The 26598-nt window shown below is 47.5% G+C and overlaps 10 protein-coding genes across 10 annotated transcripts; 6 read left to right on the top strand and 4 right to left on the bottom strand.

Annotated features, from left to right (window-relative positions):
• Positions 1–1563: 1563 nt before the first annotated feature.
• On the top strand, positions 1564–3749 carry DFJ58DRAFT_649766 (laccase; the record flags this gene model as incomplete). The annotated part of the gene is made up of 12 exons (XM_041381543.1): positions 1564–1727; positions 1776–1827; positions 1879–1947; positions 2000–2149; positions 2212–2287; positions 2337–2364; positions 2415–3135; positions 3189–3209; positions 3266–3414; positions 3474–3497; positions 3549–3613; positions 3664–3749. The coding sequence occupies 12 exons, from the start codon at positions 1564–1566 to the stop codon at positions 3747–3749; spliced, it is 1605 nt and encodes a 534-aa protein (XP_041250505.1).
• A 3247-nt stretch (positions 3750–6996) lies between these two features.
• DFJ58DRAFT_721272 (laccase) lies at positions 6997–9256 on the top strand (the record flags this gene model as incomplete). The annotated part of the gene is made up of 12 exons (XM_041384791.1): positions 6997–7163; positions 7211–7262; positions 7314–7382; positions 7444–7602; positions 7655–7730; positions 7781–7808; positions 7859–8585; positions 8639–8659; positions 8716–8864; positions 8920–8943; positions 8999–9063; positions 9114–9256. 12 exons carry the CDS (start codon positions 6997–6999, stop codon positions 9254–9256), a joined length of 1680 nt encoding a protein of 559 aa, XP_041250504.1.
• An 892-nt stretch (positions 9257–10148) lies between these two features.
• On the bottom strand, positions 10149–10995 carry DFJ58DRAFT_740965 (uncharacterized protein; the record flags this gene model as incomplete). Its single annotated transcript, XM_041387118.1, has 3 exons — positions 10149–10409; positions 10466–10630; positions 10668–10995. The coding sequence occupies 3 exons, from the start codon at positions 10993–10995 to the stop codon at positions 10303–10305; spliced, it is 600 nt and encodes a 199-aa protein (XP_041250503.1). The 3' UTR covers positions 10149–10302.
• Positions 10996–12452: 1457 nt separating this feature from the next.
• Positions 12453–13168, top strand: DFJ58DRAFT_740964 (uncharacterized protein; the record flags this gene model as incomplete). Its single annotated transcript, XM_041387117.1, has 3 exons — positions 12453–12681; positions 12738–12814; positions 12865–13168. 3 exons carry the CDS (start codon positions 12453–12455, stop codon positions 13165–13167), a joined length of 609 nt encoding a protein of 202 aa, XP_041250502.1.
• A 130-nt stretch (positions 13169–13298) lies between these two features.
• DFJ58DRAFT_756307 (uncharacterized protein) lies at positions 13299–14304 on the bottom strand. The gene is made up of 3 exons (XM_041388116.1): positions 14152–14304; positions 13903–14077; positions 13299–13847 (listed from the first exon to the last, which is right to left on the bottom strand). The coding sequence occupies exons 1-3, from the start codon at positions 14167–14169 to the stop codon at positions 13450–13452; spliced, it is 591 nt and encodes a 196-aa protein (XP_041250501.1). The 5' UTR covers positions 14170–14304; the 3' UTR covers positions 13299–13449.
• A 4186-nt stretch (positions 14305–18490) lies between these two features.
• Positions 18491–19794, top strand: DFJ58DRAFT_675267 (uncharacterized protein). The gene is made up of 4 exons (XM_041383096.1): positions 18491–18763; positions 18813–19157; positions 19212–19395; positions 19453–19794. Exons 1-4 carry the CDS (start codon positions 18591–18593, stop codon positions 19720–19722), a joined length of 972 nt encoding a protein of 323 aa, XP_041250500.1. The 5' UTR covers positions 18491–18590; the 3' UTR covers positions 19723–19794.
• A 6-nt stretch (positions 19795–19800) lies between these two features.
• Positions 19801–20454, top strand: DFJ58DRAFT_756295 (NADH-ubiquinone oxidoreductase B18 subunit-domain-containing protein). The gene is made up of 4 exons (XM_041388115.1): positions 19801–20022; positions 20092–20175; positions 20234–20248; positions 20300–20454. Exons 1-4 carry the CDS (start codon positions 19943–19945, stop codon positions 20382–20384), a joined length of 264 nt encoding a protein of 87 aa, XP_041250499.1. The 5' UTR covers positions 19801–19942; the 3' UTR covers positions 20385–20454.
• On the bottom strand, positions 20455–21499 carry DFJ58DRAFT_694581 (SCO1/SenC-domain-containing protein). Its single transcript, XM_041383437.1, has 4 exons — positions 21313–21499; positions 21159–21255; positions 20909–21103; positions 20455–20853 (listed from the first exon to the last, which is right to left on the bottom strand). The coding sequence occupies exons 1-4, from the start codon at positions 21472–21474 to the stop codon at positions 20498–20500; spliced, it is 810 nt and encodes a 269-aa protein (XP_041250498.1). The 5' UTR covers positions 21475–21499; the 3' UTR covers positions 20455–20497.
• A 201-nt stretch (positions 21500–21700) lies between these two features.
• Positions 21701–23185, top strand: DFJ58DRAFT_756287 (uncharacterized protein). Its single transcript, XM_041388114.1, has 5 exons — positions 21701–21917; positions 21981–22022; positions 22080–22526; positions 22586–22750; positions 22809–23185. The coding sequence occupies exons 1-5, from the start codon at positions 21746–21748 to the stop codon at positions 22913–22915; spliced, it is 933 nt and encodes a 310-aa protein (XP_041250497.1). The 5' UTR covers positions 21701–21745; the 3' UTR covers positions 22916–23185.
• Positions 23186–23624: 439 nt separating this feature from the next.
• DFJ58DRAFT_756269 (cytochrome P450) lies at positions 23625–26362 on the bottom strand. Its single transcript, XM_041388113.1, is given in 18 exon segments — positions 23625–23704; positions 23753–23923; positions 23976–24091; positions 24157–24212; positions 24265–24338; positions 24374–24375; positions 24391–24401; positions 24476–24500; positions 24552–24708; positions 24763–24818; positions 24877–25282; positions 25331–25466; positions 25519–25531; positions 25586–25645; positions 25708–25744; positions 25794–25823; positions 25879–25949; positions 26000–26362. The coding sequence occupies 18 exon segments, from the start codon at positions 26313–26315 to the stop codon at positions 23648–23650; spliced, it is 1794 nt and encodes a 597-aa protein (XP_041250496.1). The 5' UTR covers positions 26316–26362; the 3' UTR covers positions 23625–23647.
• Positions 26363–26598: the final 236 nt, after the last annotated feature.

The raw sequence follows: 26598 nt of genomic DNA, 5'->3' as shown, positions 1-26598 counted from the left end.
CCTGAAAGGACAAAGCATAAGTTTAATCTGAGGAGCTCGATGCTCCCCTGAATTTGTTGGGGGGCAGATGTCCAGACCCTTGTTGAATTTCAAGCAGTGACACCCGTCATCACGGCACACGTTCCTAATGCATGAAAATATATTTTATCCTGCATTAAATATTTTTGCCTACGAAAAGTCACCTAATTATGTGCTGAACGGCCGATTGGTCTACTAGGTTGGTCGGTCTTACTGGCAGTACTGTGAACGGCAATGGCAAAACCGATAAATTTGTCATCCTCATCTTCGGCAGCTGCGAGTTTGCAAATAGCAAGAGCTTCGAACTGTGCAGTTAGAAGTTGTGAACGGCTCCGTTTGCCCGTACGACGAAGCCGTATCGATGACGTCCACCATGGCGCCAGACACGGCCGCGGTGATGGTAAGTTAAATCTCCGACGGGGTGTTATTTTTGGACATTTGTGTGCCAGACTCTGTAGAGCGTAGTACTATCAGATGTTTTGATGAGAAGCTGCCTTTTGCAGTTACTTTCATATCGTCCCCTTAAGTATACCGCTTCTGTTTACGTGTGGCTTGACAATTAAAAGGGTCTGATATTTGGGCACGTAAAATACCCTAAAATGGCAGCTCATCCGATGCTATGCCTGAATCTCTTGCCTCCATACTAGCGAAAGTTTGAAGATAGCATTAATTACGAACCACCAAGGTGTGAATCGAGATTTGATGCTTTTGGATACCTGCTTGACTTTGAACACGATCCAGGTTCATATCGTGACTGCGGCTTCTCGCCGCGACGATTGCCACCACTTGAATTCAATCCCCGTCCAAAATAAATCCACTATCTGCCCAACTGCGGTTGTGCTCTTGGTACTGCAGCCACTGCCATAGCCTGCTAGCCAAGACGGGCCCTCCAATATTGGTGACGAGTCCTCGATGGATCTTCAGCCCAACTTGCACGGTCCAATGGTGGCACAACCTTTGGTCATCGTGATTATTATCAAGGCTGCCGGCCGTCTCCTTTCAAAAAATCTTTGCAGAGATACCTAAGCGCCTAGTGGCATCGCCGAGGTCCTGACTTGCCATGAGCACATAGGTGATAGCTTGTCATCATTTCTGTCCGACAATCGCTAGTCCGATACTATCGCGCAGCTGCCGTACTCGAGGAAGAGTGATTGCCATTGTTCTTTTCCTGTGCATGAAGAATTGACTCAAGCTGTGATGGCACCCTAGCACTGACACCTGGAGTCGGTTAGCCGTTTTTCCGTCTGAATTATTTTAGATCGTGTCTGGGTCATGCCAGACTCGTGCTATGTCATCATTCTTGAACGCGTTGACAGATCGTTGCTAAACGCTAACTCCCAGGTGCACCATTGAAACCGGGGCGCTGACAATAATTGGGCCCAAACCGTTTGCGGTGCAACCATATGCCGATAAGTCCAAAGGTACCAACTGCTTTGAACGGGGGCACTACCGCTGGAAGATAAAAGCTGCAAGAGCATTATAATATTTTTCTGCTTCCACTACTCTCGCGAACAACAGCATCACCACCTATCGTGAATCATCGCGATGTTTATTCTTTTTCTGATCGTTTCTCTCATCTCATCGATTAATGCTGCATCTATAGTATCTCGCTCACAGCCCTACCCACTATCTCAGCCCGCTGCACATGGCCCCAAAACCAGAATAACCATAGGTAATAGCTTCATCGCTCCCGATGGCTTCAATCGCTCGTGAGTCTATTATCACGGCACTCAAAGCTCACTCCTGATCTTTGACAGAGCAACTCTTGTTGATGGCAAATTTCCTGGACCTTTGATTGCAGCCTGGAAGGTGAACTTTTGTTGAGCTCCTTGTGGGGCACCAGTGCTGACCTCATAACAGGGAGATCACTTTGACATTGATGTAGTCAACAAGCTCACAAACGACACGATGTTCTTGGTTACCAGTGTCGTAGGCAGTGTCAAATCATCAATGTTGTTAAAATTGACCTTGTCTACGACAGCACTGGCATGGTATCTACCAGAATAGGACGAATTATGCCGATGGGACATCCTTCGTCACACAATGTCCCATCATACCGAACCACTCATTTTTAAATTCTTTCTCCGCTCCGAACCAGGCGGGCACTTTCTGGTATCACAGTCATTACTCTGTTCAATATGCAAGTATCACTCGAACCTGGCATAAGCAGAATAGGACTGACCTATGGAACAGTGCGATGGTCTTAGGGGAGCCCTGGTAATCTATGATCCTTGGGACCCTTTAGCATTCATGTACGATGTCGACGATGGTGAGAGAGAAATTGGTTCATATAAACCATCTGACCATGATATTTCCAGCAAGTACCGTGATCACGCTTGCCGACTGGTGAGTTTTATGAACATGGATAATCTGTCCGATTAAATCAAGATCACTAGGTATCATACTGTGGCCCCAGAATTGCGCGGCACGATACCTGTTGCCCAGTCTATACTCATCAATGGACTCGGTCGCTATGCTGGCGGACCCGAGTCTGAGCTCGCTGTGATCAACGTCGAGCAAGGAAAGCGATATCGCTTGCGCCTGGTTCAAATGTCATGCGACAACAACGTCCAGTTCTCCATCGACGGCCACCAATTAACTGTCATCGAAGCTGATGGACAGCTGACAGAACCTCTGGTAGTAGATCAGCTTCAAATTTTTGTGGCTCAGCGCTACTCTGTGGTTCTAGTAGCCAATCAACCAGTGGATAACTACTGGGTACGCGGTATTCCTAACTCGGTTCAGACCTTCAATGGCTCTGCTATCCTACGCTACAAAGGCGCCCCAAAGGCTGACCCGACTACAGTCAATGCTCCATCCACGAACCCATTGCAAGAGACAAACTTGCATGCTCTAATCAATCCCAGTGCTCCTGGCATTCCAGAGTATGGGAAGGCAGATATCAACCTCACCCTCGAGGTTACCATCAGCGGTCCAAACTTCTATGTCAATAATGCCACATTCCCATTCCAATCCCCCTCCGTTCCTGTTCTACTCCAAATTCTTAGTGGAGCCCGAGACCCTACTCAGCTGCTCCCACCGGGGAGTGTGTACGTTCTCGGGGCCAACAAAGTAGTAGAGCTGACGGTGGTAATAGTAAGCGCTCCAGGTGGACCTGTACGTCTTTTCCATTCTTTCGATATTTACGTGACTGATATATATTGTACTAGCATCCCATACATCTTCATGGGGTAAGTTCTCCCTGACTTCGATGGTATGGTCTGGCTGGTACTGATGCGAGCATTAGCATTCCTTCAGCGTCGTACAGAGCGCGGGCAACAGCAGCTTCAATTACATAAACCCCGTTCGCCGCGATGTGACCAGCGCTGGGGTCATTGGGGACCAAATGGTGATCCGATGGGTGACCGACAATTCTGGCCCCTGGTTCTTGCATTGGTATGACATCATTTTTATCGAGCTGTCAATAAGGGTACTTACTAACTCTGAACAAACAGTCACATTGACTGGCACCTTGATGCGTACGTGTGTAAATCTTCCCGTGAACGAAATGGCTAATTCTTCGAATCTAGCGGTTTTGCTGTGGTAATGGCGGAAAGTCCCTCAGATACTGCCGCCCATGTCAGTCCCGTGCCATGTAGGTCATACGTGAAGAATCTGTACTTCTATTGCTGAACTGCTTTACAGATGAATGGGATCGCTTATGTCCGATCTATGACAATTACCCTCCAGTCCCTCCCACGATAGCTGAGGGGCGTCTAGATGCTAATTGAATAATAGGAAACAGACCTGTTGTATTTTTGGTAACCTTGCAAAGAAGGCCATAATCGATGTAAACAATTAAGGAAAGACAGAATACTTATTGACGGATCTGAAGATTTCGACCTACGAACCCAGTTTCCCAGCGTGTGCAACCGGTTTGTCAAATGTCCAAAGCCTGATCCGTTGAAGCCAGCAGTTGGAGGTAAAGAACGCTCGTTTGATTGTTGAGAAACCATCTACCGAAAGACGACAGGTACGGGTCCGCAATCATCGGAGTGTATAAGGTCCAGAAATTACCAGTGCGCTCGGTCTCTGAGAAGTGAAAAGGGTTGATGTGGGGTATTGAGCGATGAAATAATATTCACAACGAGACAGAGGTTTTTTTGTGTATCCTTGTTTATTGTATCCTTGTTTTTTGTCCGTCGGGGCGAAACCCTGTATTAGACAATACATGCGGTATCTTCTCTTTCTAATTATATGCGTGTTTTGTGAATGGTGGGTCTTGTACAATGGTCCTGGCCGGAGCGCAGACGGTGACACCAGCTTAAGGTGAATGGATAGTTGTTACAATGGTTAGGGTGGGTGAGCATTCCGTCTACATGCTTCTCTTGTTCTTTTCTTTGGGCAGCGACGACTCCGAAGACTAGCTCGAATCTCCTTGTGTGCTAGCGATGAATTTGAACAGCGGCTTCAAGCATTCGGCCTCGTTAAGGATGTGTTTCACATGGTGCGCTTTCGTTCCCAGTTCCAGTCTAAGGATGTTGCGTTGTCTGGTGTATGCTGGGCAGGTGAAGATGAACTGATGAACTGATTCGCTTCCTTGGTTGCACTATTGGCACGTTATTGTGGCCGACTTCGCTATGCGGACGAGACAGAGGTGTCAGAATCCACAGACCGCTGAAGACCAGGGCCACAGTCACCCGGGCATTTCCAATCCGACGAGCCGTACAACAGCGCTCTTTCCGATGTGTCCCATTCGAGTATGCCAAAGGTCGAGAGTAAGATCTCTCCAGACGTGAATTATATTAGGAAGGCAGTGTGGTCTTGCAACAGGTGCAGGGGTAGGGGTACGGTAGCCGCAGGAGCATCCGTGGAGGTAGGTCCTTGTTTCAGCGTGTTTTTTGGGGGCAGACGAGCGCGCTTGGTTTTTTTCAGCACGTTTTGCATTATATATATTCCATCGGAAGCGGTGAGAAATCAAAACATAGGCAATTATATTGAAAACCACGGAATGCTGGCTAGTACTGAATGCGTCGAAAGACTTACACGAACATGTATACGCGTCATTTGCGCAGCTACGGAGAGCGCAGATACCGATGCGTGTCTACGCGATTCGACGTGTCATAGTATCCACTGCGTGGCTGCGCGTGGAGTAGCCCATGTCCGACTCTCATGCTAGGCATGTAATCGATCGAGGTATCCAGGAACTGAAAACGTAGAGTTGGCTTGTTTTTGTTTCTAGTTCGTCGCCATTGTGAGAAATGTAGACGGAGAGGACAAGAAGTATGTATATGCTGGTGCTGATAAGCACGACGTCACCGTTAGAGGCTTCAAACGCTAAGTTATCGGCTTCAAACAAAGAGTGTTGGTTAGTCTGGGTTATGTGCGGGGTTTTTTGCATTAATTGCTTCTCCCACGACGCGCCACACATGCATCATGGCTCCATTTGAACGTTCCCAGCGGTGACTAGTGGTTTTCAGTTCTGCTGCCACAGCATCGCCATCTCAGCAAGTACTGGCATGTGGCAAACACCAAAGTGGCCAACAGCGTGGGCCAAGAGCCATTGCTCATTTCCTCAGTTATGGTTATTTCAGGCGACTTCCAGAATTAACAATAACTCAACTGTCTGCATATCTGCGGTCGTGCGATTCATTCTGCAGTCAGCGTCACTGCCATAACCTGGCAGCCGTGAGCAGATTCTTATTGCTGACGAATCCTTTGTGGTCACTGCAGCCGACCTGGCACAACCCTCATGCCTCAGGTCTCAGCCATTCCGATCGCGTCGCAAGAAATATCCGCCCGAGCGTTTAGTGCGTAGTCGGCCGCCGCCATGGCCCCGATGGGCGCCTACCCCGGCAACTAGGCTCCAATCCTATGTTGTTACGCCTCTTTAACCGACCCGACAGGCACTTATTGAAGTTGTTGGCGATGCTTTGCATGCCGACTTCCCGTCTTGAGTCCATTTTTATGCAAAGGCATTCCCATTTGGAGACATTGCATGGGTCTTCAATATTGAATCCTCGACGAAGAGTCTCCGCTCTGAATACTGTCGCAATGCCCTATTTGCTTCAAATGACATAGCACAGTACAATGACGTTGCTAATCCCTCTTGCAATGGAAGGCATAACATCGACTCGATGTCCCACTTCGTGAGGGTGTGACTTTCCCTTACAAGACCAGAATTGTCATCCCGACCATGTTTTTTCCTCAGGTGTATGTCAAGACACGCATCGGTTTTTCGATTACGAGCTAATCTGACCCATACAATTTAGTCTACCAATGCCAGTGTGTGCAATCTTGCAATAGTATCGGCACTAAGTCTGACTTTAGCATCGATGTTACCCAAGGCCATCCATAATATGGCAAGCTCTATTCCGGTATCCTCCCCGATCACTGCCTGGTCCCGCGCGCTGACAAGATACACCGCTCACTTTTTCCGTCTGCATCATAGTGACAGTATCGGTTAGATACCGGAGTAAAACATCCGCAAATTCGCCGGTTCCATTTTTTCAACCCAATGCTTAACACAGATGGGCCATCGATATCTGCCTTAAGGCACATGAATAGGTCAGCTCTCAGCTATCTTACAGTGTGTGATCATTCCTTCTAAACACTCTAGTCCGATTCTCTCGCGCGGTACGCTGCATCCTCTTTCCTGTGCTTGAAGAATCGTATCAGATTGTTCTCACAACCTGGCACGAGCACTGCTATGGGTCAGTTAGCTGTTCTGGCCGCCTGAGCTATCTCATGTTATGTCTGAGTCATGTTTTCGTGGCACGCCAGAATTCTTTGACGCATCAGCCGACAGCTGCTCACTCTTGGGTACGCTGCTGATATTCAGATGCGCGGGGCGATGCAGTCATTGAGCAACTATTTTCCGCGTGATCACACGCCGGTAATCATCGCTAGAGAAAACACTCACTCAAGGCTATCTGCCGCTGCAGGATAAAAGCTGCGAAGAGAGATGTGTCCTCTCATCATCTTCATCATCTTCATTTTCTCCATTCTACTACTCTCCTGGCGAGAACACTTTCTATCATGATGTTTACTCCAATTCTAATTGCTTCTTTTATTTCATCCATTAATGCCGCGGCTATAATATCTCGTTCACAATCCTACCCATTATCTCAGCGCAGTGCGCTCGGCCCCCAAACCACACTTACCATAGGCAATAATGACATCGCTCCCGATGGCTACTCACGCTCGTCAGTCTGTTGTCATGATTTCGAAACTCGCTCCTAATTTTTAACAGAGCGACTCTTGTTAATGGCGAATTCCCTGGACCCTTGATTTCAGCGCAGAAGGTGACCGTCTGTCAACCACCTCGTCGCACACTAGCGCTGACCGCATAATAGGGAGAAAACTTTTCCATTTTGGTGGCCAACCAGCTCACAGATACCTCCATGTTCACGGTTACCAGCGTCGTAAGCAGCGCCAAATCGTCAACATTGATGTCAATTAACTTTTTAACCTTGTTTGCCACAGCATTGGCACGGCATCTACCAGAATGGGACGAGCTATGCCGACGGAACGAGCACCGTCACGCAATGCCCCGTTGCGCAGAACCAATCTTATTTGCACACTTTCTCGGCCCAGAACCAGACAGGCACTTTCTGGTATCACAGTCATTATTCTGTTCAATATGTAAGTATCACTCCAACCTTGCGTATGCATCAGAGACTGACCTGTGGAACAGTGCGATGGTCTCAGGGGAGCGCTGGTTATTTATGATCCCGACGACCCTTTGGGATACATGTACGACGTCGACGATGGTGAGCGAGAAATTGTTTATAGTAATCCTCTGACCATCATGCGTTGTCAGAGAGCACCGTGATCACGCTTTCCGACTGGTGAGTTTTATGAACGCTGGTGATCTGCCCGACTAAAGTAGCATCGCTAGGTATCATGCAGAGGCCACCGTCTTGCGCTATATCATAGGCAATGTCGCCGACTCCACGCTCATCAATGGACTTGGTCGCTATGCTGGCGGACCCGCGTCTGATCTAGCTGTGATCAATGTCGAGCAGGGAAAGCGGTATCGCATGCGCCTGATTTCAATGTCGTGCGATCCCAACTTCCTGTTCTCCATCGATGGTCATAACATGACCGTCATCGAAGCGGATGGACAGGCGACCGAACCCCTCGAGGTGGATCAGCTCCAGATTTTTGCGGGTCAACGTTACTCTGTGGTTTTGGTCGCCGATCAACCGACAGACAACTACTGGGTACGCAGCCTTCCTGATACAGCCAATGCATCCTTTGTTGGAGGAACAAACTCTGCTATCCTACGCTACCAAGGCGCCCCGCAGGTCGAGCCGACTACGGTCAATACTACATCCACGAACCCATTGGTGGAGACTAATTTGCATGCTCTGATCGATCCCGCTGCTCCTGGCATTCCAGAATATGGGGCGGCTGATATCAACCTCAACCTCGCAGTTTCCATCGACAACGGAATCTTCTACGTCAACAACGTCTCATTCGCAGCGCCCACCGTTCCTGTCCTACTCCAAATTCTCAGTGGAGCTCAAGATGCTACTCAGCTGCTGCCAAATGACAGCGTCATCATTCTCGAGGCCAACAAAGTGGTAGAATTGACATTGTCGACCACTGGTGTGGGTGGACCCGTGCGTATATTCCATCGTTTCGCCGCTTACTTATCTGACATACATTGTACTAGCATCCCGTCCATATGCATGGGGTAAGTTCTCCCTGACTTCGATGGCATGGTCTGGCTGGTACTGATGCGAGCATTAGCATTCCTTCAGCGTCGTACAGAGCGCGGGCAACAGCAGCTTCAATTACGTGAACCCTGTTCGTCGCGATGTCGTAAGCGCTGGCAGTCTAGGGCAACAAATGGTGATACGATGGGTGACCGACAATTCTGGCCCCTGGTTCTTGCATTGGTATGCCATCGTCTCTATCGAGCTGTCAATAAGGACACTGACTCTGAACCCATAGTCACATTGACTGGCATCTCGACGTGTATGTGTGCGAAAGTCCTCGCGAGAGAATTTGCTAATCCTTTATTTACATCCAGTGGTTTTGCTGTTGTAATGGCTGAAAGCCCCTCAGAAACCATCGCAAATATGCAAACAGCGCCACGTATGTTATCTGTGAAGAAACTGAATTTCTATGGCTGAACTGCTTTCCAGCCGCATGGGATCAGTTATGTCCGACCTTTAACGCTCTCACACCCTCGCAGTTGGGGGGTGCGAGTCTCGACCTTTACGAAGCAGCTGCCAATATGTCCGATAGCCTTTACCCACCACCAGCGCCCCTCCCTTCATCTGCATAGTAGTAGATGTGCCACTCATTTTGATTTATCAGGGTTTGCAGGACAACCCACTTCCTACTTAGATATTACTCTATTATAAGTAGTGAACCCTCTACCTCATGGTCCGGTACTAGCTAGTGCTAGTCTCCAGTATCTAGTTGACCTAATACAGGATATGACAGCCATAGCCTCATACTAGTTATGTCCTGACTACATACTTGATGTGACGCCCTCCGAATTTATATTTCATCGACGCTTGAAATTCATACCTTCTGTTCTATCGACATCGAAATAATTGATAATGCAGGAATCCAGTACTTAGTATCAGGCCTATGTTTTTGAGCACGAGGTTAGAAAACCTAACACGTACGGCCGTACTTACTAGATATTCAATCACGTTGTACAAAATTGTATGCGGACATAAAACTTGTGTACAGGCAGGGCTTTACACAAGCATTCAATATTTTTTTACTAGACAAACTCCGTCGTCATAAAAGACAAGAGTTTTACATACCTCCCTCGGTAGCCGCATCTACTAAACTTCCATTGCCGTAGGAACAAGTACTTTCTTCAACAGGTCGTAGTGCCAATGCAATAAATGCTAGAGTAGAGAACCGCACCACACTGGTACTAAGACTTACTAGTACAGACGATGGTTGACCAGCTCCCAAGCCAGCCCAGGCTTCCAAAGAAGAAGGAAGCCTTAGGCTATCGACTGCTTGACTGGGTTCCGAGCAGTCAGCACTAGGCTTAATTTCACGAAGACGTCATGCTCACAGGCAAGCACATGTACTAAGCACGGTGGCTTACTAGAGTTCCCATCATCTACATAAATACTGTCCACGATACTGAAACACAAGCTTTCAGTATCACTGCCTTTTGGCGTAACAGTTAAGGAACGACAGCCTTGACTCAGTTACAACACATTGATTTACAACGTGAAATCTGGAATACACTTGAGGTATCAAAAAATCGTCTCTAAAGTACAAACGTAAAACGGAACCTCGCAAAGGTTTTCGATGGCATGAAACAAACGACTGCTGAGTCTCGAACAACTTCAAGGACACTTAAAGCTTTGTACCAATCATGGCTAGGTGCTGGAGCACCGCAAACCAGCTACCCCTTGGGATGGTGGCACCAAATATCCAACGTTGCAACCACGCAGCAATTCCACCTAAAAACGTCATAATGATGAACTGCTCAGCATCGCGACAATATACAAAAACGTACCTATGATTGGTCCTTGCGGTCCGAATCCAATCATGCGGAGAAGTGGGCGAAGAAGCAATCCCTCAAGTAATACACCCATCTCAGGTAACAATAAGGGTAACAACACTGCAATAGTAATGAGCAAGAGGGCATTGGCGATGTCGGGATGCTGTTCAACAAGGTCTCCTGTATCATATAATATTAGTCGTCAATGTTCCGGAACGGTCAGATGCTCGTGACATGCCTATGGTTACGGCAACATGTTGAACAATGAACTTGAGAGAACTAGTGTGACTTTTCAATAGTTCTTCGTTGACTCCGAGCTTAGTGATGACCTGTAAAAAACCTTCCTCTATGCGGTCAAGGGCCGCCTTGATCATGATTGTACGGTTGTCGTGACCGGGAGCCTCCCCGGGTGGCGGGAACATCTCCATAAGCTGTTCGAATAGGACAACGAAGATGGAGCGTGCGCTTTTCTCGATGTTGCTGGAAGTGATTGGTTGCGTTGCGGCAGTTGCCAATGTAACATACGCTAGGGTAGCGAACTGCATTGTACGTCGTAGTCAAGTTGTAGCGAAACGTTCTGGCAGGCTTGGGCAGATCTGGTCTGAAGTAGCGCGGGGCAGGTCGGTGGTGTGGAGTAGCAGAGTGAGGCAGAGGTGCTAAGAAGCATGGCAGAGCTCGAGATCATGACGTACATAGACGCATGTAACACGCGTGGCGCAGCAGCAGCAGCAGCTACACTTGAACACGACCGTCGTCGACAGGGCAGTTCTCCCCATCTCTTGAGAGCAATACTGGCCGTATGTAACAAGTTGAAGCTTCGAAAATGAGCATTGGCGGTCGTCAAGCTAAGCTTCAGCCTCCGCACGCAGGACGGCGACGCCGATGCAGCATGTTGAAATAATGAGTGCACCCGGTAGCATTTAAGAACCGCGTGCAAACGAAAATCCAATTATTCCCCCGTCTGATTTAGTCTTGACTCCGATGCTTTTGATAATTGGGATTGGCGAACGATCGGGCAGGAAAACGAGATTTCCCTATTCTCGATCTACATATAAGTATCTTGATCAGAGACCCTGTCTACATGTTTTGATGTGTGCGAACAAATACAGGGCACAGCGCCCAGTACTAGTATTTGTCCCGCATACTCACTTTCAACTGGCTGCCTGTGTTTGTCCTGAATTCTATCTAACATGCTTACTTGCTTATGTAAGTTCAGCTGTTTGAGTTGTTATATTCAATTGAATGGCAAAGCCACGGTGAGCTGCTAGTGATAAGTAATGAACCCTCTACCTCATCATAAATTATGATACGGTACTAGCTGGTGCTAGTTTCCAGTATCTAATTAACCTAATACAGGATGTGACAGTTATAGCCTTATACTAGTTGTGTCCTATGATACTTGATGTAGCGCCCGCCGAATTTATATTCCATCAACGCTTGAAGTTCATACCTTCGTTCTATCGACGTCGAAATGACTGTAAGTGCACTACATTGTGCAAGTTCGAAGTATGAGATAGCACTGAAGTGAGTTTCGAAAAAGGGAAATATGTACACCACTACTCTGTTACTACAGTATGAACCGAATGGGAGTTTATATATGCAGTACCAAGGGGGTGGCGTTCTAAGGTAGCGATGTAATAAGGGTTTTCCGTCACCAGCCTGAGGGGAATACAATTCCCTACATGACCGAGCACGCAGGAATCCAGTACTTGTATCAGGCCTATCTTTTCGAGCACGAGATTGAACAACCTAACACGTACAGCCGTACTAGATATTTGATCACGTTGTACAAAATTGTATGCCGACATAAATCTTGTGTACAGGGCTCGAAGTATACCTATGACCGATTTAGGTCCAATTCGTGTCAGCCTCCAGTCCAAGGCCATACTTATTGACACATCACCCACATATTTACCCTCTTCCTTACACTCCACCATCAGTATTCAAGTGAGGTATCCTTAACTGCCAACGCGTCAATCTGATCTTCACCTGACGCACTACCATGGCCCCTTCGAGCACCACCACTTCCCCCACCGCAACTGCCACATCCTCCGTGGACGAGTCACAGAAGCGCACTTTCCCATTCGCAGCGCTCATTCTGCTCGCTCTGTGCATCACATACATCGTTGGTTACCTCCTCTACCGCCGGATCCGGAATTCTTGGAACGCAAAGCAGAACGCGGAGAAGGTGCAGAACTTCCCAGATGATTTTTTTGAGAAGAAGCCGAAAGGTGCGTTCGATAGTCTGTCAGCCACTCTCAAGTTACGTCGAACTCACGGGATGAAGGACCGCCTCGCTTCACATGGACCCAGGGTATACGGAAGAGCAATGCTATCGGAGAAAATGCAGAGTCAGAGCCACATGTGCGTAGCAGCCTTATCGTGCATGCATATGCTCAACGATTCTCTTCTAGCGTTCCTTTTCGAGCTCCCCTGATGGGAAACCCCTTGTTTCGCCACCGCCTGTAGCCGTTATCAAGGAGAACGCGTCCGATGGTCCAACTATCACCCAATCGCACAGGGACGTTTGCGCCACATTTCCCAAACGCATTGCAAGAGCTGCTGTGGAGAAGGGGTCGCGGGTGCTCTCGCGTGGTCGTGTGACAGAGATTAAAGCTGATCCAAAGCTCGCACCTGTACAGGGACCACTCAGGCCACTCTCCATCTTGCTGTCAAGGAACAAGGAGAGAGAACGGGCTTCAGTCAATTTGGTGTAGTCTTGGTCGATCGTGGGCCAGTTTGTTTGTTCGTCGTTCGTTTGTTGTGTTTTGTTTGTGTTTATTTTGTTCTGGGGTCGTGTAACATGTACTGCGGACTTGCTGCGGACACAGACCTCCATCGATATAATCGACTCTTGATCACTTTAATCTGTGTGCTACATGCTGAGCGGGACAGATACGTCAGCACCAGGTCAAACGAACTTGATTTTTTACCAGTCCCTATCCAAAAATGGTCCAGTGGTGCTACAAATATGATACAATGATTCCGACAAATTACAATCATACAAAGGTTTGATTCATACTGGACAAATTAATATGTGTGTCGATCATAGGCAATGACAAAAAAGACGGCGCGTTAGAATTTGAGCGACTCAACCCTTTCTCATCATCATCGTGAGTCGCGTATGAGGTGGGACTGGCAGGGCAATCGTCGAGTAAGTAGTGTTTATCATCATCTTCCGACTCGCGAGGTGACATTGCCCGCATAACCTTCGCAATTCTTGGGACCTTTGGTAGCGTACGATTCCTGTTCACCCGCGGGATATCTTCGCTGGGAGAGCCGGGTGTAGAATTGGAATCCTCCGCGCTGGTGATGTATTCTCGGGGAAGGAAGTCATCGAAGGTCTTTGCGGGGCGCTTGACAGAGCGAGCACGAATGAGGGCAGGGTCTCTGCGTTCTACGTACGGAGTAATGTAAGCAATTGGGGGTCGCGACGGGAGTTACGAGCTCACCTGTTATGGTCACACTGCGACGAGGAGCGGACGGTGCTGACACAGGTTTCAGAACACCATACGTCTCTCCTGAGGGATTCTGGTAAAGTTGACCGGAGCGGTCGCGGAAAGTGTACTGCTGGGTATCAGCATCATATGCAATCCGCTTTATGCCCTCCGGAAGACGATATGAATCCTGGATCATACAGATTAGTTCACTGACTGTAGGTTTATGGTGATAATAAACTGGACTGCTAGTCCACCACCAACCTCGTTAAAATGAGACATACTGAGATGGTGGCAGTTGAGAATGAAGAGATGACTTACCTATGTTGTAGTCCCAGAGACTCCTATGTATATCGAACCCCATGGCAGTCGGCACGTGCCGATGGCTGCGGGCTGTACACTGTCATGGTACTTATCTGGATTAGCAATTAACCACGCTAGGGAAGTGGAAACCAATAACCAATTTCAAAGACGGTCAAATTTGCCCGCATCAAATTGGGAAAGAACCATACATTGTATACCCCAAGAAACTGCGCTCAGCCTCCGGGTCATTATGTGATTACGTGATTTTTCCCATTGAAGTCACATCCGCTGTTTTGACATTTTCTCAAAGTCTCTCAGGTCGTTTACTCATGATCATGCAGCTATCGATGACCCTATATGCTGTTTATCAAGCATTGGAGTAACGATTACATTCAAATCCAAGTCTCTACCTCGTTCCCTGGACCCAGTTTGACTTTGACGTGCCAGCTGCGGTTAAATCAGACCGCTTGGCATTTTTACTGCAACCTCCACCAAATCTCTCACTAATGCAAGCGTGTCGGCTAGGCAGATTACAGCTGTCCCTGTCGAGTACAAGTTCAGTATCGGAGCTAAGCCTACAACGCGGGTGACACGACGGCAGTCCCCCCCCGGTACCAGCATATGCATTTACCGACTTCAAATCTCAAGGCCAAACAATCGATCACGTCTTGGTTGACTCTTCGGCAAAACGAGTTCATTTTCATTGTCGCCTTTTAATGCATATGTTGCGTTGTCTCGTGGTCGGAGCAGAGAAACCACGCGGGACTTCGATGACCATTCGTTCACGCAACATCCTTCAGAAAGTTTGCGGGTTGAATGGAAAGACGAACTGACTTGCAGTGGTGGAACGCATTTTCTTGTCCACTTTCACCGAGCGTTACAGGAATCTATTGGAGTGCATGATATTGGGGAGAACTGGTTGGTGGATATGTGGTAACTTTGAACCAAGCATCACCTACTCGTGCGTGATATGGTTAACGCCACTGTCATCCATCATCACACAAGATGTTCAAGTTGCGCTGACCGATACGCGTATTCGTTAAGTTTGGCGATATTACTTCCAGGGAGTACTGGTATGCCTTGCTTGGCGCGGACTGGTTGTACTTTCAGACATGAGTGGACTCAGTCACTCTGATTGAGCAAGTTCCTCAGCAAGACTCTTCGTCCATCCAATTGCATCGACTACCAGGGGAGCAACGTCAGTGACCGGATAATGGATACATCGTTGTGTGGGTGGCTGTAACTTTCTTTATCCTGTGACTTCCTTACTGTTTGATAATCTGTAACACATTCGTACCATCCTCAGCCTTCTAAAGAACAACTCTTTGGTCGTCGTCAGATACCAAAGCGTGTGATTTTCCTGCGAGCGCAAAGTCTTCAGGAAGGTTGGAACCAAGGAGGGAAGATGAGACACTGACCGGCGTGAAGGCTTCCTCATGACGCTGAAGTGCATGATGGTTACCAGAATGAAAATAATTCCAAAAACATGACTGCAGAAGCGGTAATGAAAGGCATGGATGATACGACAACAACTTGGAGGCTGAACACCATCGTAGGAACATAAGTGGTCTCAGAAAAACCCGCCAAATAAGCTGCGAAGCAATCTTATGGTACAATCTTTGACAGGAGTTCGGCTTGTGCATACTTTGATACAGATTGTAACATTCCAGCGGACGTCCGTGCTAGGGTATCAATCGGAAGCATGTTCGCGACTATGAATGGCTCATTGTATCCCAGCGGAGGCAAGGCATCCATTTGTCCTTTTCCGAAAAGGAAGCTGGACTGGTCAGTAGAATCGCCTCCCAAAGATAGAGCAGTTTGATTCACTGGGACAGCATTCGTAACACCGCCCATGGCGATAGATAGCATCAGGGGCGTTTGTGTGGGGTATAAATTGCCCTAAGTGATGATATATTGTCTGCCTTGTCGAACAGGCAGGACTTCCAGAAACACAATTCCGTCAGTAGTAACCACCTCACGAGTCTGGAAGACACACAGCACTTGCAGAAATATAAATACTTTGATTATTTGCAAGCTGTATTGTCGAAACATTCCCACTCACAAGTCGGGTTGATACCAACTACATCTGACATCCAGTGCGCGCTGACGGTTGTGGGAAGATCAATTGGATTTAGGTCATATGCAGCAAACTCTGTGTCGGATGTTGCCAACAGAGAAGGAGTAATTTGGCCCGAGTATCACCTTGCCCCAGCGAACAGAGCATGTGCTCTGATAGATCCAACCCTGTAATAGCTGACGTTGTGATTGGGGCACTGCAATCCGAGGTCTTAAACAGGAGACCAGCGAAATGACAAAGCGATTCACCTATACACGCCTTGCACAGGGAGTGCCTTAACAACAAGGGGAATCATTCCACTTTCTATAACGGCAGTTAGAACATTTACTGACCAGAAATCAAACGCAAGTCAAAATCCAATGCACTCACAGGTAGCAGAAGCGACCCAAGATATTGCTACACCCATAGTGCAGCGACGAAAGCGGAAAACATACCAAGTACGGCCAGGGGAACGCCTTGCCTGCGATGGGAACCAAGGTCACGGAAATCACCTCAGCCTGATTTATCGTACGTACTACTATGAGTACACATAAATGTAACAATGTGGACATGAATACTTGCCTGTAATTTCAGTACGATATCCGTCACTGGGTAAAGGGCAGCGGACACGACCAGCTGGCTCAAGGGCGTAATCCCAGCTTTTATCGTGACTTTAATTGCAACGAATTTCAGAGCGGACTAGTGACGAAGAAGAACCAACCAATATGATCAGGTGCTTCTGTGCAATGATGCAAAACGCATGGCTTGCAGCACTGCAATTCAATGGATCATTCCAAAGACATCCATGTGGCGCATCAAACTTTACCTCAAGATTTCGCCTCAAGTGCCAGAATTCTGTGTGTCAAGGCAGAATCCTAGACAAGTACGTGTTCACAGGAATGGGGTGAAGCCGCGAGTGTTTGTGTTGTTATATACATAAAACAAGATGGGGAACAGCTGGAACCGCCGAGTACTTGAAACTGACGACCCGAGTGATATCAGAAGCGTAGGCGCTCGTGCCTAGCAACAAATCAAGTAACTTGGAGAACACCTGAGCCATCACTATGCTGTTGTAGAACAATCATCCATTTACCCATTTTTACAAGGATATATCGCTCAGTGCATTTACCGGTTCCATCAGCGATTTCCTGTACTAGCCGCGAAATCTCGTCGGGTAGATTTGAGCCATGGACGACTTTCGTGACGTTCTTGGTGATTTATAAACACGGGTAAACCGATGGACTCTGAACCTCACTCACCGGCAAGTTGAGTACTTCACCCTCTTTTCGAAGATGCAAAAGACCAAGAAATATGTACAAGAGGAGGAAAGTCGCAGTGGAGACGATAATAAGCGGCGAAGCAGATACGAAGACCACTTCAAGAGCTGAAATCTGATGGAAACGTGGGAAGTCCCAAGGTAGCCCGACAGGTAAGCTTTCGACCGTAAAACGGTTAGTAATTGCCTGCAGTATGGTCACCTAATCGATGCCGACTTCAGCAGTTGGCCAAAGTTTGTCGAAAGATTCGCGATCGCAAGAAAGGAGACATTCACGATATCTGCGCTACTTCCACCAACCGCACCCGGCTAGGAATCGACCTCTCGGGAAATCGAATGATTGTGGTATGATGAATGCGATGAATGCCGAGACATCTGCCTCAAGATTTGCAGAAGCAGAAAAGTAATCCTGTAGTCCAAGGATCATCTCCGCCAAGAGAATAGAAGCAGCGGTGTTTGAATCACTTTCAGCATAACTGTCGACTAAACCGTATCGCAAGACAGAAGTGCTATTGTCGCTGCCTAAGAGTGGTGACAATAACAAAGTTGACAATGAACTTACTTAAAGACGCTCTTATTTGCCACCGCTCTAACTGAGAGTGCCACAATGTCACCGTCTGCAAGGACACTTTTAATGCTCACTACGATTATTGATATCACTGAGTTCAGCGGGAAGAAAACGCAGGACATACATGCGGTTGGTGCAAGGACCAAAGTTACAAACGCGATGAGAGAATCCAGCAGTAGCAACCACAAAAAATCGTGAGCATCACCTAGTTATTATTGCATGAATCGAGTCCAATATTCCAAATATCGGCCTAGAAATGGTATTGATTGTCGAGAGAGCACCCCTCGTGTTCCCCTTTGAACAAGTGCACGGTCGGTTGTGAATTTGAGTGCAGCAACAGTTTGTGCACTCACGGTGCAAAACAGCACAGCATTCCTTCCTTGGGGTTAGGGTTCCGAACGAAGACAACAGCTTTCTAGCAGAACGCGTCACTGCTCGTCGCGCTTTCACGATCCACAACCAACACGTATATCTCCTTCCTTTAATTATATTCACTCAAGATGCCGCTCGAGGCAACGATGATGATAATCGACAACTCAGAATACATGCGCAATGGAGACTATATCCCATCCCGCTTCGAAGCTCAGTCTGATGCTGTCAAGACCATCTTCCAGACCAAGATTGATTCAAATCCAGAGAACACTGTTGGCGTCATGACAATGGCTAACAAAGGGTGCGAGTTAGTTAAGTGCGCAAACTATGATTGCTAATGTTTCTTGCAGACCCGAGGTTCTCGTGACCCATTCGAAAGACATTGGACAGATAATCAAGGCCTTGCATGTAACATCATCCAAAATTGGCGGATCAATAGATATTCCTACTGCAATCAACATCGCTCAGCTTGCCCTCAAACATAGAGAAAACAAGAATTTGCGGCAGAGGATAATAGTCTTTGTGGGATCTCCGCTGGAGGGTCAGGGTGCGGACGAGCGGGAGATGGTGAAGCTCGCAAAGAGATTGAAGAAGAACAATGTTGCTGTTGACTTTGTTGCGTTTGGTGATGGCGTCGAGGAGGAAACCAATGTCCTCAAGGCTTTCGTAGACAATACAGCAAATAGCGATAACTCGTGAGTGTCACCTCGTTTGAATGTGTGCGTAGATTGATGCGCCTGGTCTTTTAGACATTTGGTGTCTGTACCACCTGGTACACATCTACTGTCAGATGTAATCATTTCTTCCCCAATTTTGTCGGAAGACCGGGGGATACCACCAGAGGCGATGGGAGACATCGGTGGTGCATCGGGTTCTGGTGGTGCCAACTTTGAATTTGGTGTTGATCCAAGTTTGGACCCTGAGCTTGCACTGGTGCGTCGCTTTTCCTGAAGTCGGATGAGCGGGCTTGTTGATATATTTTTTGTTTAGGCCCTTCGCATGTCCATGGAAGAAGAACAAGCTCGGCAAGCAGTGGAAGAGCAAACACGTCAATCGGCTACCGATGCCCAGCCTCAGACGGAATCAGCAGGAGTAGACAATGATGAGGAGGCCATGCTCGCTCAAGCTCTTGCCTTGTCCGAACGCAATGATGTTGACATGGGCGAGGAGCAAGACGAAGACATGGATGAAGAAGAAGCAATTGCTCGTGCGATCCAGATGAGTATGAAGCAAGAGGAAAAAGAACAGGGGGGACAGTAGTACTAAGCTTACATATTCTCACTTGTATTTTTCCATGAGTCACACTCCGATTTTTCGAATGGCTGTTAGTTTAATGTTGGCGCGTTGGCGCTGAGCGCGATCGACGAGCGCTCTGAGTGTATGGACAAATACTCATAACAACTGGCACAGCCACTTCGACCTCATTCCGAGTCCGTTCGTTTCCTCAAGTTCCTCCCTCGACGTCTTCTTGAAATCCTCCATGCCATCATCACTCACTGCATCCCAGGAGGAGCTCAAGGCGGCCAAGGTGCCTTTGGCTTGGAGAGATCAGTGCTCAGCGTACGTGCTTACTTTACCCTTCCAGTTGAGAGCGTATGGCCCACAATACTATTGTTCGTGATACTTCAGACTCCTGATACCTTTGAATACCTGCCGGAGAGAAAACTATTATTTACCCTGGACTTGCGAGAATGAGCGCCACGGCTATGAGAAGTGAGTTAAATCTCTACTTTTCTGTCTGTTGAGGGTCTGACCGATGCACACCCAACAGGTGTCAATACGATGAGTAGGCATTTCAACCACGTACCCACATATATGACGCTCATTTTTTCTACAGCATGATGCGGAGGATGAAGAAAATGTCAAAACTGAAACTCCAGCAAGCAGAGGAGACTGCAGAGGCTGCCGAAGCTATCATCTAGAAGACTTTCTTAAGGACGCTTCGTGTCAATCGCTTTCGAGACGTTAAACAATGCGACGAAATAGATGAGTGGTGTGATATGCTGAATGTAAGATGCTATTGTGTGCTGGAGTTTTACACTTTCCTCCCTGTCTCCTTCTCAAACTCTGAAATTTCCTTCTTTACCCTCTCAACGACCTCATCTGGTGTACTACTCTGCCCAAACGCTTCTACGAACTGCCCGTTTGGATCCATGAGGTAGACGTATATGGAATGGTCGACGAGGTAGTCACCCTTGGGATCTGCGTTAGGCGGGGTGGAGAAGTAGACGCGGTAGGCTTTGCATGTGGTTTTCACGGTTGCATAGTCACCTGTGAGACCGATGATACGAGGGTGAAAGTCTGTGAGATATGTTTTCATCTGAGAGACAGAGTCGCGTGCAGGGTCAACGGAGATGAATACGGGCTGGAAGATTGTCCCATAGTTCTTCTCTGTATTTGATGTGGTGAATGCGTGCCACGGTTAAAGTGATTTATGAACACGAACCTAGAGGCGTCAAGACTGAGCCAATCTTGTCTAATTCAGCAGGACATATGTCGGGACAGTTGGTGAACCCAAAGTAGACGAAGCTCCACTTCCCCAAGAGGTCTTTATCAGAGAAAGGCTTGTCTTCGTGAGTCGTTAGCGTGAATGGACCACCGACATACGCTCGTCCAACGCTTCGAGATTCGAGCTCCTTTTCTGTATGAGTATTTTTTCTTGAAATGCTTTAGGTGGAACGCAGAGAGGCACGTACGCCGTTGTTCGAGGAGCTTTTGCTTCTCATAATGGAAGTAGTAAAATAAACCAACGCCAGTTGCAACGAATAGAGCTGCAGCCTTTGGCGTAAAGACCTGGGATCAGATGCAAGAATGTGAACAGAGAATAACAGGTCAACTGAATAAGCATACCCCGACAGCAGCTCTATCCCGTGCCCCCGACATAAAACAACGTCTGTCAGGTGCCGTTGCCTTGTTAGGGCGCAAACATATAGATTGACGCTGGCATTGAATGCTACGACCTGGCAAACAGGGCCGCAGTGACCTGAAATACGTGGATGAGAGCTTGGACATTTTCAGGTCGAAGTTCCAAAAGCAGTCGAGCTTGACAATCACATCTTCTCAATATCTCTGCATCGCTACAAATTTACAAATAATTGGAATTTCGCTTGCACGTGGTAATTAATGCTGCTCTCCTGCAGATTAAATATGCCGCATCAGCATCCTGCGCGCGTAGGCTGAAGCGCTGCAGGCCGCCGATATCATTTTCGAAGCTTCAACTTGTTACATAATAATTAGTTCAAACCACTGACTTGAGTCACTTGACGGTCGGCTACGTACTACGATGTGGTTCGCTACTCTAGCATATGTTACATTGGTAGCTGCCTCAACGCTGCAACCAATCACTTCCAGCAACATCAAGAAAAGCACACATTCCTCCGAGTCCATCAATGAGGAATATTTTCTTACGACGAACGTCGAGTTTAATCTAGGAAAAGGATGGGGAGTGGCGAAATGTGAGTACAGACTACTCGCTTTTCAATTGTTTCCTGATGTCAGAAATGAATAATGATCTACAGCGCTGTTTGACAATCCTTTGAAAATCACAGATGCGATACATGGTCAATTTGATTATCTATTCATTCCTGAAGGTGCTGCTTATGAATTGTGTTCTCCAGACACACGAAAGTTCTGGGACAAAATCATAGAGCTCAGTCCAAATGTCAAGGAGTATGCCGATGAATTCTTTCATCATGCCGTGGAGTTGTATCCATCCGAGATGCTCACAGAGTTCAGGGAGTCTATGGTCAATGTCTCCGCTACCGCTACTGTTTTGTGCAAAGTTTGCGGCGGAGCCGCAGAGGACAGTGGCGTTTCTCTCCACACCATAATAGAAGAACAGAAGGATATCTTCGTTGTCCTATTCGAAGACCTTATGAAGACGTTCCCACCACCTGGGGAGGCTGCCGGTCACGACAACCGTACAATCATGATCAACGCGGCCCTTGACCGCTTCGAGGAAGGTTTTTTAGGGGTCACCACCAAGCTCGGAGTCAGTGAAGAACTATTGGAAAGTCACACTAGCTCTCTCAAGTTCGTTGTTCAACATGTTGCCGTGACCATAGGTACGTCACGAGTATCCGATCATTCCGGAACATTGACAACATTATATCACATGATGCAGGAGACCTTGCTGAACAGCACCCCGAGATCGTCAATGCTCTCTTGCTCATTGTGATTGCAGAGTTGTCACCCTTATTGTTACCTGAGATGGGTACATTATTTGGGGGATGGCTTCTTCGCCCACTTCTCCACATGTTTGGATTTGGACCGCTAGGACCAATCAAAGGTACGTTCTTGTATATTGTTGCGGTGTTGAGCAGAACAACATCATAGTGACATTTCAGGTGGAATTGCTGCGTGGTTGCAACGTTGGGTATATGGTGCCACCATCCCAAAGGGTGCCTGGTTCGCGGCGCTCCAGCGCCTAGGCATGATCGGTAAAATGCTTTAAGTATCTTTGAAGTTGTTCGAGTTTCAGCGGTCGTTTGTTTCATGACATCGAAACCCCTCGGGGTTTGTTTACGTTGGTACTTTAGAGTCAATTTTTGGATACCTTATTCTAGATTCCACGTACCTGTGAGCATGATTCTTCATGAAATCAAGCCTGGTGCTGAGTGCTTGGATCCAAATCAGTCAAGCGTCTATGACCTTGCCTCTTCTTTGGAAGCCTGGGCTGGCTAGGTGAGCTGATAGTGTGGGCATATGAATCGTGTGGGTTCCGGTAGGTTCAACCACTGACTGGTCAACGATCGTCTGTACCAGTCAGTCTTAGTACTGTGATGCAGTTCTTCACTCTGGCATTTATTGCATTGGCACTGCAACCTGTTTCTTCCAGCAATGTTGAAGAAAGTACTTGTTCCTACGACGATGCAAGTTTAGTAGAGGCAGCCACCGAAGTACATAGTTTGAAGTTCGGATCATGGGGACCAACAGGGAAAATTGTGCGCAAAGGGGATTACCTGTTGATCAGGGCATACTCTAGGACCAGCATTGAAAGAAAGGAAAATAAACGGGTTGGGTACTAACATATGACTGAAATTAAATCCTGACCCGCGTCCAGTCCCAAAATATTATCTAAACCTCACGGCGTGACGGCCACACAAATGCAGAGTGCAGCAGGTACATATGTCCTCTGCATCGACGCACATGATAGTGTTTCCTCGTAATGCTCTGTCCCTTGTATTTACACAACCTCAACTTCAACAGGGCTAGCCTCCTCCATCCTAACCCATAACCCGTCCTATAATGACGTGAGCCACTAGATAAAGAATCAAAATTGAGAGCTTACCTCTGCATAGATGGTAAGGTGGCTTTTGGAGACGACCTTTTCGATGGCCTTGCGGCCAGAACACTTCGCCCACTCCGCAGGCGGAAGAGTCTGGACATCAGTGGCCAAGGAGACCGAAGAGAACTGTTGGAGAAGTCGGACGAGGAAGAAGGAAACCTCGTTGTAGGCGAACTGGATAAACATAGATGTCAGCATGAATACTTTGAGGGAGCAGTCGACATACCTGTTGCCCAACACAAATTCTGGGGCCTGCATTGAAAGGCACGAAGATGAATGGGTTAGAGGTACAATATTTCTGGAGGCGGTCGTCGAGGAACCGATCAGGGTCAAATTCTTCAGCTTGTGGAGAAAAATGCGAGTAAATATTCGTTCCAATGCTGTGGTCAGTCGATTATCCTGCTCACCATCTGGTCCCCATAAGTCTGTTCGTCGGTGCATCAGGAATACAGAGTAAATTGTCCTGAGATATCCATTGTCAGTTGAACAAACAACCCATTTCTTGATGTAATCACAAAGTATTTTGAGGGATGTAGATCGGTTTCCCCCCATTGATTCCCGGCAAGACCGTTGGTTCTGTACTGGTCCTAATCCATAATGAGTACAGAGACGCACGCATGGGCGGAGCAGTATTTACCTGCCATTGAATGGCCTGATAAAATTAGAGAAATGAAATTCAATGAGATCAAGTACAACAAATTTAAAGGGACCGAACCCGATACTCACACAGGCGGGTAGAGTCGAAGCGTTTCTGGAATTCCCGTGTCACCTCAAGAGAAAGTGGCTTTTGAGTAGGACTCACCATTGATGACTGCTCTCAGATATTTCATATCGCGCATATCATCGTAGGTTGGTCTCCTTGAGCTACCCACTTTGCTAAGGATCTCCTCACGAAGACGGCGGAGAACATCGGGATGCTGTGTGAGCATATAGATGACAAAAGTCAGGGTAGCTGCAGTCTGGAAAGAGAGGTCTTAGCATCCTGAGAATGACCGTCCGAAAGAGGTGCATACAGTATCACGTCCAGCAATCATGATGTTAAGAATTTCGTCCCTGATGACGATGGGGTCTAGAAGGAAACAAATTCATGTCATTTGGAATGACGCGTCGACGCTTGCGTTGCATACCTTCTGTGTAATTTACCAAGTGATCGAGCAGCGTTTCGCCTTCTTTGACGTCCCTATCATTTGCGTCGGCCTTCTCGTTGATATTTTCCTTGAGCATTTTTTTCTTTTCTAACGCCTCCTTGAGGATGGGGTCGATGAACTTGTAACAAGTATCCATGTGCTTCTTAACACGATCAGTCCAGAATTCAGACAGGCGCCACGCTGAGCCAAACTGGCCGCGATAGGCGGTAGCAATCTGAGCATCACTAAATGCATGCGCAAACTTGTCGGCTGGGTGGTTCGCAAACGCGACGTCTTGAGAACGGGACGATGATGGTGGGTAGATCAGGCCGGCGGAGAGAGAACAGACGTTTCTTCCGAAGAGGAATTCCGTCGCAGAATCTAAGGTGAAACGAGAGACCATGTCCTAAAGCAATGTCAGCAAGAATAGGCATAGTATAGTCATTAAGTTTACCTGGAAATCCACGGGGTAGCCATCTCTGAGTCTAATCTTCAACTGGCTAATCGCGTCTTCCGCGTGCTTATCAAATATATCGAAATGACTAATCCGGTCTTTGTTGAAGAACGGGCGTGTCATCGAGCGGTGGAATCTGCAATCACTGGATTAAGCCTGAACAATGAACGGAAATAGATAAGACATACTTCCAGACATCCCCTGAAATAGACAGTAAACTATATTGTCACGATGGAATACAGGAAACACGCTCACCATCGGAATTGAACACTCCAGTGCCAAGGAGGGAGTTGACATGGTCCCAAAACATAGGCCCTGTTGGTTGAAAACGTCATTCCATCAAATCGAGACAATACTCCACACATGAAATCGCCGACCTTTCGCAAATGATGTGAACTGTGACACTAGAATTGCCTGTTACGCGTGAATGTCTAGGATCATCCCACTCCGATGAGCTGCTCACCTTTATGTATTCTGGTTCGGCAATGAAGATCTGTTGATCGCGATAGATCAACAATGAAACTTAGGGTGTGAAAGAATGTACATGCCCTATTTTCAAAGAGCACTCGCATGTTAAACGTATGTCCAAGAGTGTTACACTTCTCTCCCATTAATCCCCCTATGATCGTAAGCATCGATAGGGGAAAGTGAAGTCAGTTGGTAGCATACCCATGTATCCAATCTTGAAATCTTGCTCCAAGGCTGCGAGGATATCCAGACCGCCAGGCCATCTACTTGGAAACCTGGGTGGGAGAATAGCACCACGCATAGCAGCCTGGCGCCTATCGCGATAATTTGCTGCGAGCAAGCTGCAAGTGAAGAGAGCAGGAAAAGACAACACATATGCAGGAATCTGTGACCATCCTGGCAAGGATATGCCAAATGCAAAGTCGCAGATGCGGTTTAGACCATAAACTATCGCGGGTGGTAATAGGAGCTGTGGTGAGCAACTGATGAGGTAGACGATCCCAGGTGGTAATTCCATTGTTATATGGTGTGCGTTTGGTCTGAAAGGTGTAGCCAATTTTATAGACTCGGTGTGACTGCGGTTCCAATATAAAATCGTAGCGGTGCATGAGGCCCCCAGCTGCGCTCTATAATGTTCGCCCGTCAGGGCGCTCCAAAATGGCCCTCATATAGGCGTGGTTGAGAGCGTCAAATACGCAAAATCAGACAAGGGTAGACATGTGTCATAAAAATGTCACAGCGGCAGTCTGACAAGGAAAACGGTCGCGTTCTGACATTAATGTTGCCAGTGAGAGACTGCT

This window comes from Suillus subalutaceus (genome assembly GCF_016647625.1).
Source record: "Suillus subalutaceus strain FC151 chromosome Unknown DFJ58scaffold_3, whole genome shotgun sequence".
Lineage (NCBI taxonomy): Eukaryota > Fungi > Basidiomycota > Agaricomycetes > Boletales > Suillaceae > Suillus > Suillus subalutaceus.
Note: the sequence above shows the minus strand (reverse complement) of the source record. Positions and strands in the feature narration are given on the sequence as shown.